Genomic DNA, 16,765 nt, shown 5'->3' with positions numbered 1-16,765 from the left:
CGAGGCTAATTTGAAATTTCAGTGTACAATGTCAGAGAATTTTTTTGCTGTTGGTACCTAGTCAATCATTTAGTTGTTATATATAAATTAAAAAATATAAAATTGGCGCAATTAGATGATTATTGTATTGGTGCAAATGATACCTATAGTTTTGAAAATTAGGTGGCGCAAAAGAGGTATTGGCGCAATTAAGTTGTGGCGCAAATGAGTTACTTTTTGGCGCAAAAAGATATCGCCCCTAAATATAAGGGCGATTAGATAACAAGACCATACATTGACATGTTTCAGGGTAGAGGTTTCAATACTGGAGTTATCTTACTTGATTTACAAAAGTTACGTGATATGGGATGGATGGAATTATGGAATAAAATAGCACAAGAAGAATTACAAACCATGTTATATACTTCATTAGCAGATCAGGTAATATAAGAAAAGTAGGAGTCTGTGGCTTATTTCAAAGTACATACACACCGGTACATAGTGGTTTTAGGTCATTATGTTTTAGTCTTTGTCTCTTTCCTATATCAGCTTTAAGTTTCCATTTTACCATGACACTAGAAAGTAGTAACAATTTTAAAATTATTTAATGCCAAATAAGGATTTTGCCCAAATTTTGTGTTAATTTTAACTGAACACGCAATGGGTAAGTGTGCAAGCATATTCATGTTTTCATGTTGATATTTATCAACAAATGAGAAGAGGGGAAAAAAAGGAAGATCTGCTACTTGCTGACAATACATGAAGTTTGAATAAAATTTCTGAGATGAATACTGGTTATAAAAATTAATTACAGCAAATTTTCCTCATAGTTTGTTTTACATGAGGGTTGCTCGAATAATATTTGAAAAAAGACAGTATTTTATGTACATGTATTTAAAATAGAGGGTATAATCATTTGAAGATGTAACTTAAGTAATATAACTGTAGAAAAAAATTATGAAATTAACTCTCTTAGCTGTGCCTTGCTTAAGTGCAATTGGCATTCCATTTTTCATTTCTGAAAACTTAGAAATTATTGCAATGTGTTTATTATTGTAAAAAATGCAACAGGGTTATAATCGCAATAATTTAAAGTCGTATTTAGAATTTTTTTATGCTAATAAAACAATCTTTTTCACATTATCACAAAAATCAAAATTGTATTTTAGTCAAAGATGACAAAATTGTAATAATAAATGCACACAATAATTTCTGAATAACAGTATCACCAAAATTATAAATTTTATTTTCACCATTATAACTTCATTAGTATAAATAATATATCTATATTTGATGATAGGGTACATCGATAAGATCCATTTGTTCTTGTTTTTCAACATACAATATAAAAATACGAGAATGTAGTATGATGGCCAATGAGACCACTCTGCATCTGAGACCAAACGATGTAGAAGGTTATCAGCTATAGGTCACTGTATGGCCTTCAACAATGTATAAACCTCATGCTTTATTGTAAGCTATAGAATGACCCCTGATTTTTAGCCTTGTATTCAGGATAAAAATTATATTGAAATGGTTCCAATTATAATTGACCTGTAATTTGGGGCAAAAGCAGTATTAATATATAGCGCCAATGATCTACAATGAACTACATTTTTCAAAAATGCAGCAATTGCAATACATATAAAGGACAATTGTTGCTTAGAAATTTGATTATCCATATTTTGTGTTCTAAACCATGTCTTAATTGAAACCAATTGTTATTTTCAGGACATATTTAATACAGTTTTAAAACTTCATCCCTATTTGCTGTATCAGTTACCATGTCAGTGGAATGTACAACTAAGTGATAACACTCGTAGTGAACAATGTTACAGTGAAATCTCGGATCTCAAGGTAAGGCACAATTAAAAGATAATACTTGCATGCAATATTAAAAGTTTAGTTAAATTTGAATGAATGACTTTTACATTGGAATTGTTATATTTTGTTTTCTGAACTTATCATAAGATATTCATGACCAAATAATTACAAAGATATTTCATTACATATAACTCTCCATTGAGGTAATATTCTCAGGCAAGAATAATTTCTTACTAATTAATTATATCGATAAAACCTATTTATGTTTTCTTTTAGATAATCCACTGGAATTCACCAAAGAAATTAAAAGTCAAAATTAAACATTTAGAATTTTTTCACAACTTATATCTTACATTCCTGGAGTATGATGCTAATCTATTGAGACGTGAATTGTTTGGATGTGACAACACTCAAGAAAACCCTATTGAACAACAGGTAACATATCTGATGATTAGCATTTTAATAGAAAGTGATTAAATAAGTAAAATTTTATGCATCATGGAATGAAATTTAAAGTGTCTTAAGACACTCCCACCTAATTATCTACTTTAATGAGCAATTTTAAATGATAATAGTCAGATGAAATATTAGAAAGTCTGCTTTATATATTGAAATGCAATCAAAACCCTATGTTACTGACTTGATATCTAAATCTTCCAAGGCTTATCACTACCTTTTTTGATACACAAAAGATAGTGCATTGATCTTAACATTCTATACATGCTATCAATGAACATTGCCAGAATTTTATCAATGTAATAGCTATTAAGATATTCAAGTCATAACACAATGTTACATCTGTCAAGAAAACTACAACTTTTGCAAGGTGCAGGAATCTAATATCTGTTCTAAAAATATAAACGATGTCATTGTTTAAGTCATCTTTAAAAATTGGAGTTATCTCCCATTGTCCAGAATTTTTAGTTAAAGTAACTACAACCAATGATTTATTCAATACAATATTTAATTTTACTTCCCACTGATAAATTAATACAATCTTTACCCGTCTTTGCTTACAACAACTTTGATTTTTATGAACTAAGTTTAAACAAGTTTTATTTTACAGTTGAGTGCTTTGAATGAAGATGATGAGTGTTATGATTTTCGTAGAGAGCGTATACTTGTACACCGTACACATTTGTATTACCTTGACTATGATTACCAACCAACAGAATGGGATGTGACATTAGTGGCACAACTAAGTATGGACAGGCTTCAGATGTTAGAGACAATCTGTAGACATTGGGAAGGTCCTATCAGTCTAGCTCTTCACATGTCTGACGCAGAGGCTCAACAATTCTTACGTTATGCTCAGGAATCAGAAGTATTGATGCAGAGAAAGAATATAGGATATCATGTAGTTTATAGGGATGGGGTAAGATCACCATCAACTTATGGCCATTGTCAAATAGTGACCTGTGTGCCAAAAGTCAAAACTTTCTGTGTCCCACAATAATTCAAATGTTTTTTATGGATTTCACAAATATTGTACATTGTTCTTGGTTGGAGTGGAAAAATAAAGTTCTTTTTGAAATTGACGGATTTTAGATTTGTTGTTTTAGTTTCATCTGACTTGATGCAAAAAGCTAGAATATATTTCTGTTTCTATGATTACTTAAGTTTCCATTTTATAATTTTCTCATATTTTTATAAAAATCATTTGACAGTATTTCTAACCCACAACAAACAAACATAAAAGAATTGTCTAGAGGTCAGTATATCGTCATTAAGTATCTATACTATGTAATTAGTTTTAAACCTTACAGACCTTGAACAACTCACAAATAAATTTAGCAGAAATTACCCAGGATTTCCTTTACAAAAATTCCTTATTGGTCAATAACATTGAAATATAAACAAATACAACCATGAATTTAATCCTGACTATTGACTGACTTATAAATATTTAGTAAGTTAAATTGATTTATGCAGTTCACAACTCTTGCCTGTGTTTAATAATTCTTATGTAATTTTAATATTATATTTTTGTTACAGCAATATTACCCAGTAAACTATTTACGTAATGTAGCTTTAAAACAAGTCAATACACCATATGTGTTCCTGTCAGATGTGGATTTCCTACCCATGCATGGATTGTATGAATATTTAAAGAAGGCTTTACCATTGATGGATATGGAAAACAGCAAAAAAGTAAGTTCTAGTTTGTATACTACTGTGGGTTCATTTATTTTCTTGGATACCAATTTACTTGGATGAAGGAAAACATGCATGTTTGTGGATATTTAATTTCATCTAATTCACAATACACACCAAAACTATTATTATGTCACCCGATCGACAATGTCGGGTGACATATTGCTTTTCCTCTGTTTCTTTTTCCGTATTATTATTATGTCACCCGATCGACAATGTCGGGTGACATATTGCTTTTCCTCTGTTTCTTTTTCTGTATTATTATTATTATACTTCCACCTATTTTGTTTTTTCCGTATTATTATTATGTCACCCGATCGACAATGTCGGGTGACATATTGCTTTTCCTCTGTTTCTTTTTCTGTATTATTATTATTATACTTCCACCTATTTTGTCCGGCATGTTTTTTGGAGTGAAATGGAACCAATCTTAATGATAGTTCACTATAAGGTGGAACAAAAAATTTCGGGGTGCAGGTGGGTCTAAGACCATAAAAAATGGCTGCCGTTTCCATGGAAACAGAATAATTGTGAAAAATTCCAGTTTTTGGTTTTGGTGAATAATTTGGAGATTCTTAAACTCAGAATCATCATATTTTGATACAATGTAGGTGCCAGCCATATACTGGTTTTGGATGATTTTGGCAATCATTGGAACTACTATGTTGCCATGGAAACTGCACCAAAAATTTCAAAAATATCAAAATGCTCCAAATTTTTTGAAACTTCATAGTAACTATGAGCAACATTGGTAGATGTGCAATTTGGCGTTGGAATTTCGAAAATGTCTGCTGTTACCATGGAAACAAGTCGAAAATGGTCAAAATGCTTCAAAAACCTTAAAGTGGCATTTACTTTCTTAAAATGGTAGGTCAAATCCATTGAAACTTTGATGGTATGTTCCCTCCCATGTACCAATGTGGTATCTGCCATTAGAAATTTGGAATGGTATCTATTACCATAGAAACCAGCCAAAATGTTAAAAATTTCAAAAATTTCAAAATGCTCCAAAATTGATGAAACGTAATATATTTGTTGACTGTCAAGTCTGCATGAGACTTTTGAAGTTGGAATTTCCAAAATGGCCACCGTTGCCATGGAAACTGCAGAAATGTCAAATATTTTCAAAATGCTCCAAACTTAATGAAACTTAATATTATTGTTAACTGGCATGTATAGATGGGACTTTTGACTTCGGAATTTTCAAAATGGCTGCCGTTGCCATGGAAACAGAAGAAATGTGAAACTTTTGACAATGCTCAAAACGTACTGAAAATTTACAGAAAGATATATCGCAATGCGTTGATCTGCATTCACTGTTAAATTGTTTTCAAATGGATGCCGCTTAGTGGCAATAGGGGAAGGGTGACATCCGCTATTGCTTGCAATGGCAATTCTAGTTATTATTATTTTTCTTCCACCTAATTTTGTCCGCCCGCTTTCTCAGAGCTAAAGGAACCAATCTGAATGATGGTGCACTATAACAAGGGACCCTGACTTTCCTGTTGCTTTCCGGTATTGGAACTAAAAAAATGGCTGCCATCACCATGGAAACGGAAAAATGGTGAAAAAATATAATTTTGGAGTTAGGTGAATTTTTTGAGAATGCTTAACCTTAAAATCTTTAGATTTTAATACAATGTAGGTGCCCTCTATATACTGCTTTGGGATGATTTTTGCAATCATTGGAACTGCTATGTTGCCATGGATACTACACCAAAAATTTCCAAAATATGGAAATGCTCCAAATTTTATAAAACTTCACAGTAACGATGAGCAACATTGGTAGAAGTGGAATTTGGCGTTGGGATTTTGAAAATGTCTGCCGTTACCATGGAAACAATGCAAAACAGGTCAAAATGGTCCAAAAACCTTAAAGTGGCATTTACTTTCTTAAAATGGTAGGTCAAATTTAACGAAACTTTGATGGTATGGTCCATCCAATGTACCAATGTGCTATATGCCATTAAATTTTGGGAATGGTCTCTGTTGCCATAGAAACCATCACAAATTTCAAAATTTTCAAAAATTTCAAAATGCTTCAAAATTGATGAAACTTAATATGTTTGTAGACTGGCAAGTCTAGATAGGACTTTTGAAGATGGAATTTCCAAAATGGCCACCGTTGCCATGGAAACTGCAAAAAAAAGTCAAACATTTATAAAATGCTTTGAACTTTATGAAACTTGATATTATTGTTAACTGGCAAGTAGAGATGAGACTTTTTGACTTTCAAACTTTCAAAATGGCTGCCGTTGCCATGGAAACAGCAAAAATGTGAAATTTTCTAAAATGCTCTGAATGTACTGAAAATTTACAGAAAGATGTATTGCCATGCAAATATGTGCATTCACTGTTAAAAGTTTTTAAAATGGCTGCCGCTTAGTGGCAATGGGGGGGAAGGGTGACATCCGCTATTGCTTGCAATGGCAATTCTAGTATTGTCTTTGAAGTCCAAGTTCTGAACTATCTGTTATTACAAGGCATTTTCGAAATAGAAGTTCAATATTTGGCCTGTCTTCTGCTTAAAGTCAAAATTAGAAATGATGTGTTGACAATGGGACTTTTATATTATTCATTAATGTTGAAGCATTCTATTGTCTACATGGTTTTGTTGTTTAATAATTTGATTGTAATGGTCTTTAATTATTCCATCAATTGATGTTCCTTACATGCTTTTATTGTTCAAGCAGTTTCAAATTGTTCCATTATTCAATGTTCTTTACATTTTTAATTTTTTTTCCAGCACTTGATATGCATTTTATTGTTTAAAGATTTTAAATTAAATGTTCTTTACTGGTGTTTTATAATTATTCCAGCATTTTTTCTTTAAATTATTTTAAGATCTTATATTTTTTTAACATTTTATCTTAATTTGCAGTCTTTTATTGTTCCTGCATTATATATCCTACACAGGCATTCAATTATTCCAATACTTGATGTTTTTTTAAATGCATGACTTGTTTGAGTTTGATATATATTAACATATTCAAGATTATGATTTTCTTTACAGGCTTTAATTGTTCCAGCATTTGAAACACAAAGATACAGAATAGACTTCCCTAAATCTAAAGCAGAATTACTGACACAGCTAGACATGGGTGATCTTTTCACATTTAGGTAAGTCCACACACACATCAGCCATTAACGCCAACACATAATTACCAGGTAACAGTGGTATTACAGAGAATGTACATTATTCTGCTAAATGATACCTGGGGTTAAATAGTATTTATGCCCCATTTATGGCCATTATGTTTTTTGGTCTGAACGTCCTTTTGTTAGTTCGTTGGTTTGTTCATCTGTTCGTACGTTTGCCCGTTTGTCCCGCTTCAGGTTAAAGTTTTTGGTCAAGGTAGGCTTTGATGAAGTTGAAGTCCAATGAACTCGAAACTCAGTAAACATGTTTCCTATGATATGATATTTCCAATTTTAATGCCAAATTAGAATTTTTGTCTCAATTTCATGGTTCACTGAACATAGAAAAAATAGCGCAAGTTTCAGGTTAAAGTTTTTAGTCAAGGTAGTTTTTGATGAAGCTGAAGTCCAATCAACTTGAAACTTAGTAAACATGTTCCCTATTATAAAATCTTTCTAATTTTAATGCCAAAGTAGAAATTTTATCCCATTTTCTCAGTCCACTGAACATAGAAAATAATAGTGTGAATTGGGCATCCATGTACTTGGGACACATTCTTGTTTGTTCATGATATGGAAAAGAAGGTTTTATAGCCAGAGACCAATGATCACCTGCACAACATTTAATACTAAAATGATAAATGCTCATAAGTCCACTCCATGATGACAATTAGAGAATTATTATTAGAGTTCAAAGATCAAATGAATTTATTTGAACCTAAAAATTCAGATAAATTAAATATATTTGATTAGATAATTTTACTTGAAGCCTCATGTATTGGGCCTGCTATTTTTGATATTAATGAAGTCTCTGAATTATATACAGTGCTATTATGCCATCCAATTATTGAAATATTAAGAACTTTTGAAGGATGAATATTTTACAATTTAAAAGGGGTTACAGATTTTCATTTTTGTTGAGCCTTCGATTTTTGTTGAAAAAGTGAGACATAGTGATCTTACTTTCTGTAGTCGAATGGTTGACGTCAGCGGCGTCATCCACAAATATTCACTCTGTGGTTTAATTTTTTGAAATTTTAATAACTTTCTTGATCTATCCTGGATTTCTACCAAACTTGGACAGAAGCTTGTTTATGATCATAAGATAGTATCCAGAAGTAAATTTAAAAAAAAATCCTGTTTTTCCGTATTTTACATATAATTGGACTTACATTCAATCTGTGTTTAATGTTTTAAAAATTTAAATAATTTTCTTAAACTATCCTGGATTTGTACCAAACTTGGACAGGAGCTTGTTTATGATCAAAAGCTAAGTAGTATCTAGAAGGAAGTTTTGTTAAAACTTTGTTCCTGTTTATCTGTATTTTACTTATAAATGGACTCAGGTTTTCTTCCTGTTAACATTACTTACACTCTGCATTTAAAGTTTTTTAAACATTTATTATATTCATAATCTATCCTGGATTTTTACCAAAATTGGACAGAAGCTTCTTATAATCAAAAGATATAGTAGCATCAAGAGGAATATTTTTTTCCTCATTTTTGTTGAGCCGTCGAGATTTTTTGGTTGTACATGTATATTGGTATCACGTTGGCGTCCTCGTTGTTGTCGTTGTCGTCGTCTGATGACATTTTATTTTCGCACTCTAACTTTAGTAAAAGTTAATAGAAATCTATGAAATTTAAACACAAGGTTTATGACCATAAAAGGAAGATTGGGATTGATTTTGGGTGTTTTGGTCCCAACAGTTTAAGAATTAGGGGCCAACAAGGGCCAAAATAAGCATTTTTCTTGGGTTTCGCACAATAAATTTAGTATAAGTAAAAAGAAATCTATGAAATTTTAACATAAGGTCTATGACCACAAAAGGAAGGCTGGGATTGATTTTGGGAGTTTTAGTCCCAACATTAATGTCCAAAGGGTCAAAATTTAAACTTTGTTTGATTTCAACAAAAATTGAATATATGGGGTTCTTCAATATGCTGAATCCAACTATGTATTTAGATTTTTAGTATTTGGGCCCAGTTATCAAATTGGTCCTCATTGAGGTCTAAAGGGTCTAAAATTGAACATTATTTGATTTCATCATAAATTGAATTCTTGGGGTTCTATGATATGCTGAATCTAACCATGTATTTAGATTTTGGATGTTGGACCATATATAATAGGTAAATGTCCAATTTAAAATTTTTAAGATTTTAGGTTTTTAAGTTTAAGTTCTTAGACCACATTCATTCTGTGTCAGAAACCTATGTTGTGTCAACTATTTAATCACAATCCAAATTCAGAGCTGTATCAAGCTTAAATGTTGTGTCCATACATGCCTAAACTGTTCAGGGTTCGACCTCTGCGGTCGTATAAAGCTGCACCCTGCGGAGCATCTGGTTTCATGTAATTTACTTTTTATTTTATAGATTTCATGTGTGGCCAAAAGGACATGCACAGACTAATTATGCCAAATGGAGGATTTCTACACAACCTTACAAGGTAATATAACTGGTCAATGTAGAAATAATTTTTCTATATCATAATGTCAGTCTATTATGTATTTTTACTATAAATGATTATTTTATGAAAATTCTTCAATATTCCAGTTTGATGAAATAATGAATTACAGATATTAATTATGTTGTAGTATTATCTCTTGTTATAATTACAGGTGGAATGGAACCATGATTTTGAACCTTATATAGTTGTTGGTAAAGACATTCCAAAATTTGACCAAAGATTTGTTGGGTTTGGATGGAACAAAGTCTCACATATAATGGAGTTAGATGTTTTAGGGTATGTTGTAAAGGAATTCCATCCTAAAAAATCCAAGATTCGCTCTACAAAAATGATTTGTTACTAGGTTTAAGTAGTATTTCTTTTTCTTTTGATTCTCATACAACCTTGTTAAAGCCAAACTTTTCTATATTTTGACATGAACAGTGATAAGGTGCACTATTTTAAGTGTCTTATATCATCATGAATCAGCACCTTCATGTGACCTTAACCTCTGACCTCAAAGTTATTTATTAGGCTGTTTTTATGTTGAGAACCAATTTTATAAATAAATACATTATTTACTATTGCATATGCATGTACGGTTTCATCATCTGTCCGGTGCAAGACAAATTAGCTAGCTATATATATAGGTGCACAATTTCTTGAGACCAAATCAATAACTTTGAATTTTCCCGTTTTTTTTCCTGATTGCTGTAGTTATGTTTTCCTAATTTTGTTTGGAAATGAAGGAACAAAAAAGCTCTAGAGACTTAAAAAATATATTTGTTTTTACAGATATGAGTATTATGTCTTACCGAATGCCTTTATGATCCACATGCCTCATGCTCCTAGTTTTGACATTGCTAAATTTAGATCAAGTTCTAACTACAGAAGGTAAGTGACAGATTATAACTGAATTGGCAATTTAAAATGCATTAACCCACAATAAGGATTAGGTTTAAAATTAAAACAAAATCTGAAGTTTTTGCCAATCGACAAATATAGCAATTGTGACTACGAATAGAACATAGACATAGTGGTACAATCAATGAAAATGAATAAAAAAAATATTTTAAAAAATATATTAAAAGGTTGTAGTGCTCTCAAAAGTTTTTGAAGAAACTGGCAAACAAGAGTTACCACTGGCCCTTATCTAAGGTGCCATCCAGAAATTGCAAAGCGAATATCAAAACTTGGACAGATAGAAAAATTGCAGAAACTTTAGACTTACAGAATAGTGACTAACTAAGAAAGTTGAATTACATGTCTATTGTGAAGGTTTAATTTAGTGCTTCACTGATGAGAAGGAAAGTTTTCAAAATGTGCAACAAATTAGTTTGGGTATCTGGAAATTTTTCTATCTTTATATTGTATTTATACAAATGTTATTTATAAGTTATATACCTACACAATGCTGAAACTTTGTTATGCTTTTAATTGCAGATGTCTTAAATTGCTAAAAGCAGAATTCAAACGAGATTTATCACTGAAGCATGGACTGAAAGCATTAAAATATCTGTCAAATGATTGATCTCACATGAAACAGAAGACAATGTGAAATGAAAAGAAAAAAATGGAAAGATGTGGAAGAATATATAAATAATTTCAGTTTTATTAATACAGTCCAACATTAGTTTATACTGTAACAAGAGGCAGCTTTTAAAAAAACCTTTTCAAAGGCAGACCAGACAAATATTATTTATAAAGTTTTGAATATGAAGTAGGTGTGACTAATAATAGAGGAGGTCAATAAGAAAAATACATTTTTTGTATAACTGATCATTTTTTGAGAACTGCATACTTCTGAAAAATTAGTTGCAAGTAGCTGCGACATCTACAACGAAGAGGTAATACTAAAAACTTAGTAGAAAAGTGTAACATCGAGCTATAATTGATACAAATCATATTCCATTGATTCATGGGAGATAAGTGATTGCAGCATTTGATTAAAAGTTGATTAATGTGAAGGTTGTTCATTATATAAATAGATTGAATATGAAAGTGCAATAAGTGTTTGTGAAAAAAACTATCTATTATATAAAGAGAAAGCATTTATGAATGATAAATGTGTAATTTTAACTGTGTTTTTGCATTAAATTTCTGCATTTTAGTCATTTTACTGATATTTCTGTGTTTTTGACTCTTTTTCTGTGTTTATTTATATTATATGTTATATTTGATATTACTAAGTGCTTCGTATGCATATCAATAGGTATAGATCTGTACAATTGATTCTGAAGGATGTTTTTAGGTGAGGTTTAGGAATTTGTGTCAGATGTTCAGACTCCATGTTTTTTTTACCTACGATACAGGGTAAAATATTTTGCACTATAACACCCATTTTTCTTTTCGAATAGGACTTCAATAGCCCATAAAAGGTACATTACCAAAATTTAAGCAGGTTCTTTTGATTTGAGACCCAAATAATATTAATGCAAATATAAGATAAAAGCTAGAGTCAGCCTTTTCCCGCCATTTTTTAAAACTCAAACATCTTGGACAGTAGCTCCATAACCTATCAACATTTTTAGCTTATTTTGTTCTTTAACTTATGCTCTTCTGATTTATAGTATTAATTTTAGATTCTTGATATTTTAAAATTCCATCTAAGGTCATCCATAAAACTGTTGTATGAAGAAAAGAAATTCATAATTGAGGTAGGAACACAGCAGGTATTATTAAATTAAAGGAAACCTTGATGAAGCAAATAAATACAGAACACAAAGTTGTGTACAAGATGATTAACATTCTTTCTTCTACTTCCGAGTAACCTCCCACTGGACATTATGCTATCATAATTCTGAGTTATATATGTTTTGTTTAGATTTTGTAACTTGCATCTACAATGTAATGCTGCGCCATTGTTGTTAACCCCACATCTTTTAAATAGTAGTCATAGTTAATATCCAGTCAGATGTTTTATTGACATTTGATAATAAATGATTGACAAGATAAAATTATAATCTGCCAAAATGGTACTCCATACAAACCAAACTGATTATAATTCTCATTTTGATGTTATACTAACTCTGTTCCAAATGAGTCAGTCCTACCTTAGATCTGTCAGCAATACATTTGTCTAAGCAACTACATATAAGATTTCTTTATATTTTTAACAAAGCTTCATACCTTTAAGGTTTGTTGGGCTTCCAAATTGTTTGGCATATTTATTACTTTTCACGAAAAAAGAAAGGGTTTAAATTATTGAAACGTAGCTCATGTTACATTTTGTTTAAAACAAACAGTGCTATTATGGATGTAAATTGAGTTTTCTTGGAGCTGTAGAAAAACCAAAAGTTTGTGTAGAAAAAGGTTGTTTATATTTCTGTGATATAATTTTATGTACAATTTGTCTGATTTTGTATTAGACATTTTTTTAATTTTTATTTGCATGTATGAATCTTTCATTCATTTTCATATCAAGTTGAACCAGTTACAAATGTAGTAGAACAGTTATCTTATCAGTTTCTCTTCACATAATACAAAGATCTTATAAAATAATTGAAATAGAATTGTGTGTCTCATCAACTTGATTAAACAAGTTTTAGTTTATGTCTTAGGTTGTGTAAAGTAATTATCAATGGCTGTTTTACAAAAAAACAAAATTTCGTGAGCTATACTGAATTGTTTATAACCTACAAACATGCTTCTCCTAAAGTATTATGAAATGAGGTCCGTTCTCCAAGCTGATTTTATGGACTCATTTTTATACGACCATAAAAAAAATTTGGGATAGTATATTGGTATGATGTCGTCGTCTGCGTCGTCGTCGTCCAAAGACACATTGGTTTCCGGATAATAACTTTAGTTTAAGTGAATAGATCTTCATGAAATTTTTTTCAGAAAGTTCAATACCTCAAAAGGAAGGTTGGGATTGATTTTGGGGATGATGGTCCCAACTGATTAGGAATTAGGGGCCCAAAACAAGCATTTTTCTAGTTTCAGGATAATAACTTGTGTAGAAGTATTTTAATTGCTCTAAAATCAAACCGCAATGTTTAAAACCACAAGTAGAAGGTTTGGATTCATTTTAGGGGTTATGGAGCCAAAGTTTAGGAATTAAGGGCAAAAAAGGGGTAAAAACAAGTTTTTTTCTAGTTTCAAGACAATAACTTATGTGTAATTGTATGGATCTCTCTGAAATTGTACCACAATGTACCATATAACAAAGGGGAGGCTGGGATTAAGTTTTGGGTTAATTGCCCAAAATATGTAGGAATTAGGGGCCAAAAAAGGGCCAAAAAGAAGCATGATTCTAGTTTCCAAACAATCATGACAATAACTTGTGTTTAAGGGTATGGATCTCTCTGAAATTGTACTACAAGGTTCAATACTGCAATGGAAAGCATGGGATTGAGTTTAAGGGTTATTGCTCCAAGGGGGGTTCAAAAAGTTAGGGGGATTTTTTGTTAACCATTTTTTGAAGGGCTTCCTTTTTTTTCAAAGAAGTTTCAAGAAGAAATCTTCAATTGCACAGTATTGTGCAATGGATTTGTTAGATCTTTGACCACATTAATTTTGTGACAAAAACCTATATTATGTCAAAAATTTGATCACAATCCAAATTCAGACAGAATCAAGCTTGAATATTGTGACCAAATTTGCCCCAACTATTCAGGGTTCAACCACTGGGGTCGTATAAAGCTGCGCCCTGCAGAGCACCTAGTTTAGTTTATAATATAGTGATTCAAGCAAACATGACCATTTAGTGTTTAACAATAACATACGGTGCATAACGTTTGCGCGCATTACCATTACATTTGCGCGCAAAAATCTTTACGTTTGCGCGCAGCTTTTGCTTACATTTGCGCGCATTTTTTTGACAGGTAAACTCGGGTAAATACAGGTCATAATACTTTATTATTTATTAATTTGTTCAATTATTTACAAGTATCAGTACCCCTTCCGTTAGTCTAAGTCTCCTAAGGCACCTATTTTGAAAGAATTCAATCAATAATATTTTAGGGAAAATACAGGTCATAATACTTAATATTTATTTATCAATTTGTTCAATTATTTACAATTATTAGTACCCCTTCAGTTAGCCTTAGTCTCTTCTTAGGCAGGGAAAAAGGAGATAAAGCCGCATATTTTTCTTCGATTTTCATATACAGTTCAACAAGTCAAAGGTGTAGACAAAAGTTTAAAAAATATGTGATATAGCCCATTTATCATTTGAACTTAAGATATATATATATCGGGGTTTTAAATTGTTTTTAGAATTCAATATGAACAATATATAATTTGAATTAACAAACTTTTTTCAAAATTAATAATTGATAAGTCATATTTATTATTAAAATAGATTCAGATTCAGATTCAATATTTTATTATAGTCTCACCACATACAAACATAAAATGAGATTCACATACATAGATTTAAAACATTAAAACATTTGCATTGCATGTACCAATCTTAAAAAGATTTATGAGAGACTTTTAAGATATACATTGTATTATATACATATAAACATATTTTTACAATTTGATTTAAAATTATCAAATACATCTTCTTCAATTTGTTTAATACAATTTTTGTTCAATACATTTAATTCAAAATTACAATATTGCTCATAATTATACAATTTTAACATTTCTATAACTCTAAAACTCCAGTTTTTAATTCTAGTATTACACTATCGTATAGACCACTTAAAATTTTTAAAATTTATCCTGTGTGGGTCCATTATAGAACACCTAGCCCAATGTCTCAAGACACTTGACCATTGTTTAATACCAATAAAGTATAGTCATTTATAATTTAATCATTGTGTTAATATATATGATTTATTATTTTTACCTGAGATTACCTGTAAAATGAATGCGCGCAAATGTAATCAAAAGCTGCGCGCAAACGTAAAATATTTTAATCCCCAAATGCGCGCAAACGTAGTGCGCCCATAACATAAGATCATGAACACAACCAATTTACAGTATTTCATTCTGTAGTCTACTAAACATGACAAGAACAGTCAACAAAAATATTAAGTGTTGTTTTTATTTTTTTCATTTGAAAAATATCTAAGAAACATAAAAGTTATTTATTAAATTACTTTGGAGTAAATTTCCAAAATTGATACTACATTCAAATAAGCTAGCTAGAAAAAAAATGTTTCAACAGGAGTTTAAGCTACCTAGAGATTGAAATTGATTGTGAAATGCTTTATACAATAAATGGCAAAGCGATTGTAACGTCATAAACATAATTAAGGTATCATGTAATCTTATTTATTGCAGCATCACTTTTGAAAACATTTTTAACCTTCATGGTTATAACTAATAAAAACATAGTTCTTGAGTTGTGAACCTTATAATGTGGCTAACATATACATGTATATTATTTCAGCATTATTATGACAGAAATATATCAATATTTTAAATCATTCAGTGACATCTGAGATGTATCTGATTTGTAGATACACTAATTTTATCATCTGTCATAATTGGGTTATCATTACTTTTACCAATAAATGGTGCTATTGAACACTTTGCATTGTTTTGTTGGGATCCAACTTTGCATGTTTCTTGTAGTGGGACAAAGCAAGATATGAACAGTAAAAAAGATAAGATTGGTAAAGGATGAAAATCTTCATATCGGAAATTCATACAGTTTCATTTTGTATTATGATTTTGATGGTATTGTAGAACATCATGAGAACTATATATCATAACAAAACATTGCTAGCTAAGTATATTAGAACTCAATATAATCAGTTTAAAGCTAAATAACAAAATTACCCAACTTCTAAGAAAGTTTAAAAATGAAAATTTCCTAATGAAATAGCAAACTGAAAAACTCAAACACATCAAAAGAATGGATAACAACTGTATCATATTCCTGATTTGGTAAATGGATTTTCTTATGTAAAATGGTGGATTGAACCTGGTTTTATAGCTAGTTTAACCTCTCAGTTGTATAACATTAGCATAAAATTCCATTATATTGACAACAATGGGTGAACAAAACAAACAGACATAATAGGTAAAAAATGTCAAAAATAGGATTACAGTAGTCAACTTTGTGATATCATATTAATCACTATAAAAACAGAAAAAAGGCATATAGACAAAGCACATAAGCAATAATGAAAGTCGAAAAAATTACGAATTCACCATATCACAATAACACAGTAATGGGATGCATAAATACCTAGCCATTCAAATGGATATTAGCAAACAAAAGACTTAAAAGTAAAAGTAATAATTTAAAAAGATGATATT

General features: G+C 30.5%; 1 protein-coding gene across 1 annotated transcript in view; it reads left to right on the top strand.

The window, feature by feature from the left end:
- LOC143082886 (xylosyl- and glucuronyltransferase LARGE2s-like) overlaps positions 1-12,491 on the top strand; it is a 28,999-nt gene extending 16,508 nt beyond the window's left edge. The window contains exons 10-19 of the mRNA XM_076258854.1: positions 289-420; positions 1,711-1,836; positions 2,080-2,238; positions 2,870-3,178; positions 3,799-3,954; positions 6,971-7,077; positions 9,472-9,544; positions 9,717-9,841; positions 10,340-10,438; positions 10,988-12,491. Coding sequence (XP_076114969.1) covers positions 289-420; positions 1,711-1,836; positions 2,080-2,238; positions 2,870-3,178; positions 3,799-3,954; positions 6,971-7,077; positions 9,472-9,544; positions 9,717-9,841; positions 10,340-10,438; positions 10,988-11,075 — 1,374 coding nt within the window. The 3' untranslated portion in view covers positions 11,076-12,491. The remainder of the gene's footprint in view (positions 1-288; positions 421-1,710; positions 1,837-2,079; positions 2,239-2,869; positions 3,179-3,798; positions 3,955-6,970; positions 7,078-9,471; positions 9,545-9,716; positions 9,842-10,339; positions 10,439-10,987) is intronic.
- Positions 12,492-16,765: the final 4,274 nt, after the last annotated feature.

This window comes from Mytilus galloprovincialis, chromosome 7, assembly GCF_965363235.1.
Source record: "Mytilus galloprovincialis chromosome 7, xbMytGall1.hap1.1, whole genome shotgun sequence".
Classification (NCBI taxonomy): domain Eukaryota; kingdom Metazoa; phylum Mollusca; class Bivalvia; order Mytilida; family Mytilidae; genus Mytilus; species Mytilus galloprovincialis.
The sequence above is the reverse complement of the archived record's forward strand: the minus strand, read 5'-3'. Positions and strand labels throughout refer to the sequence as shown.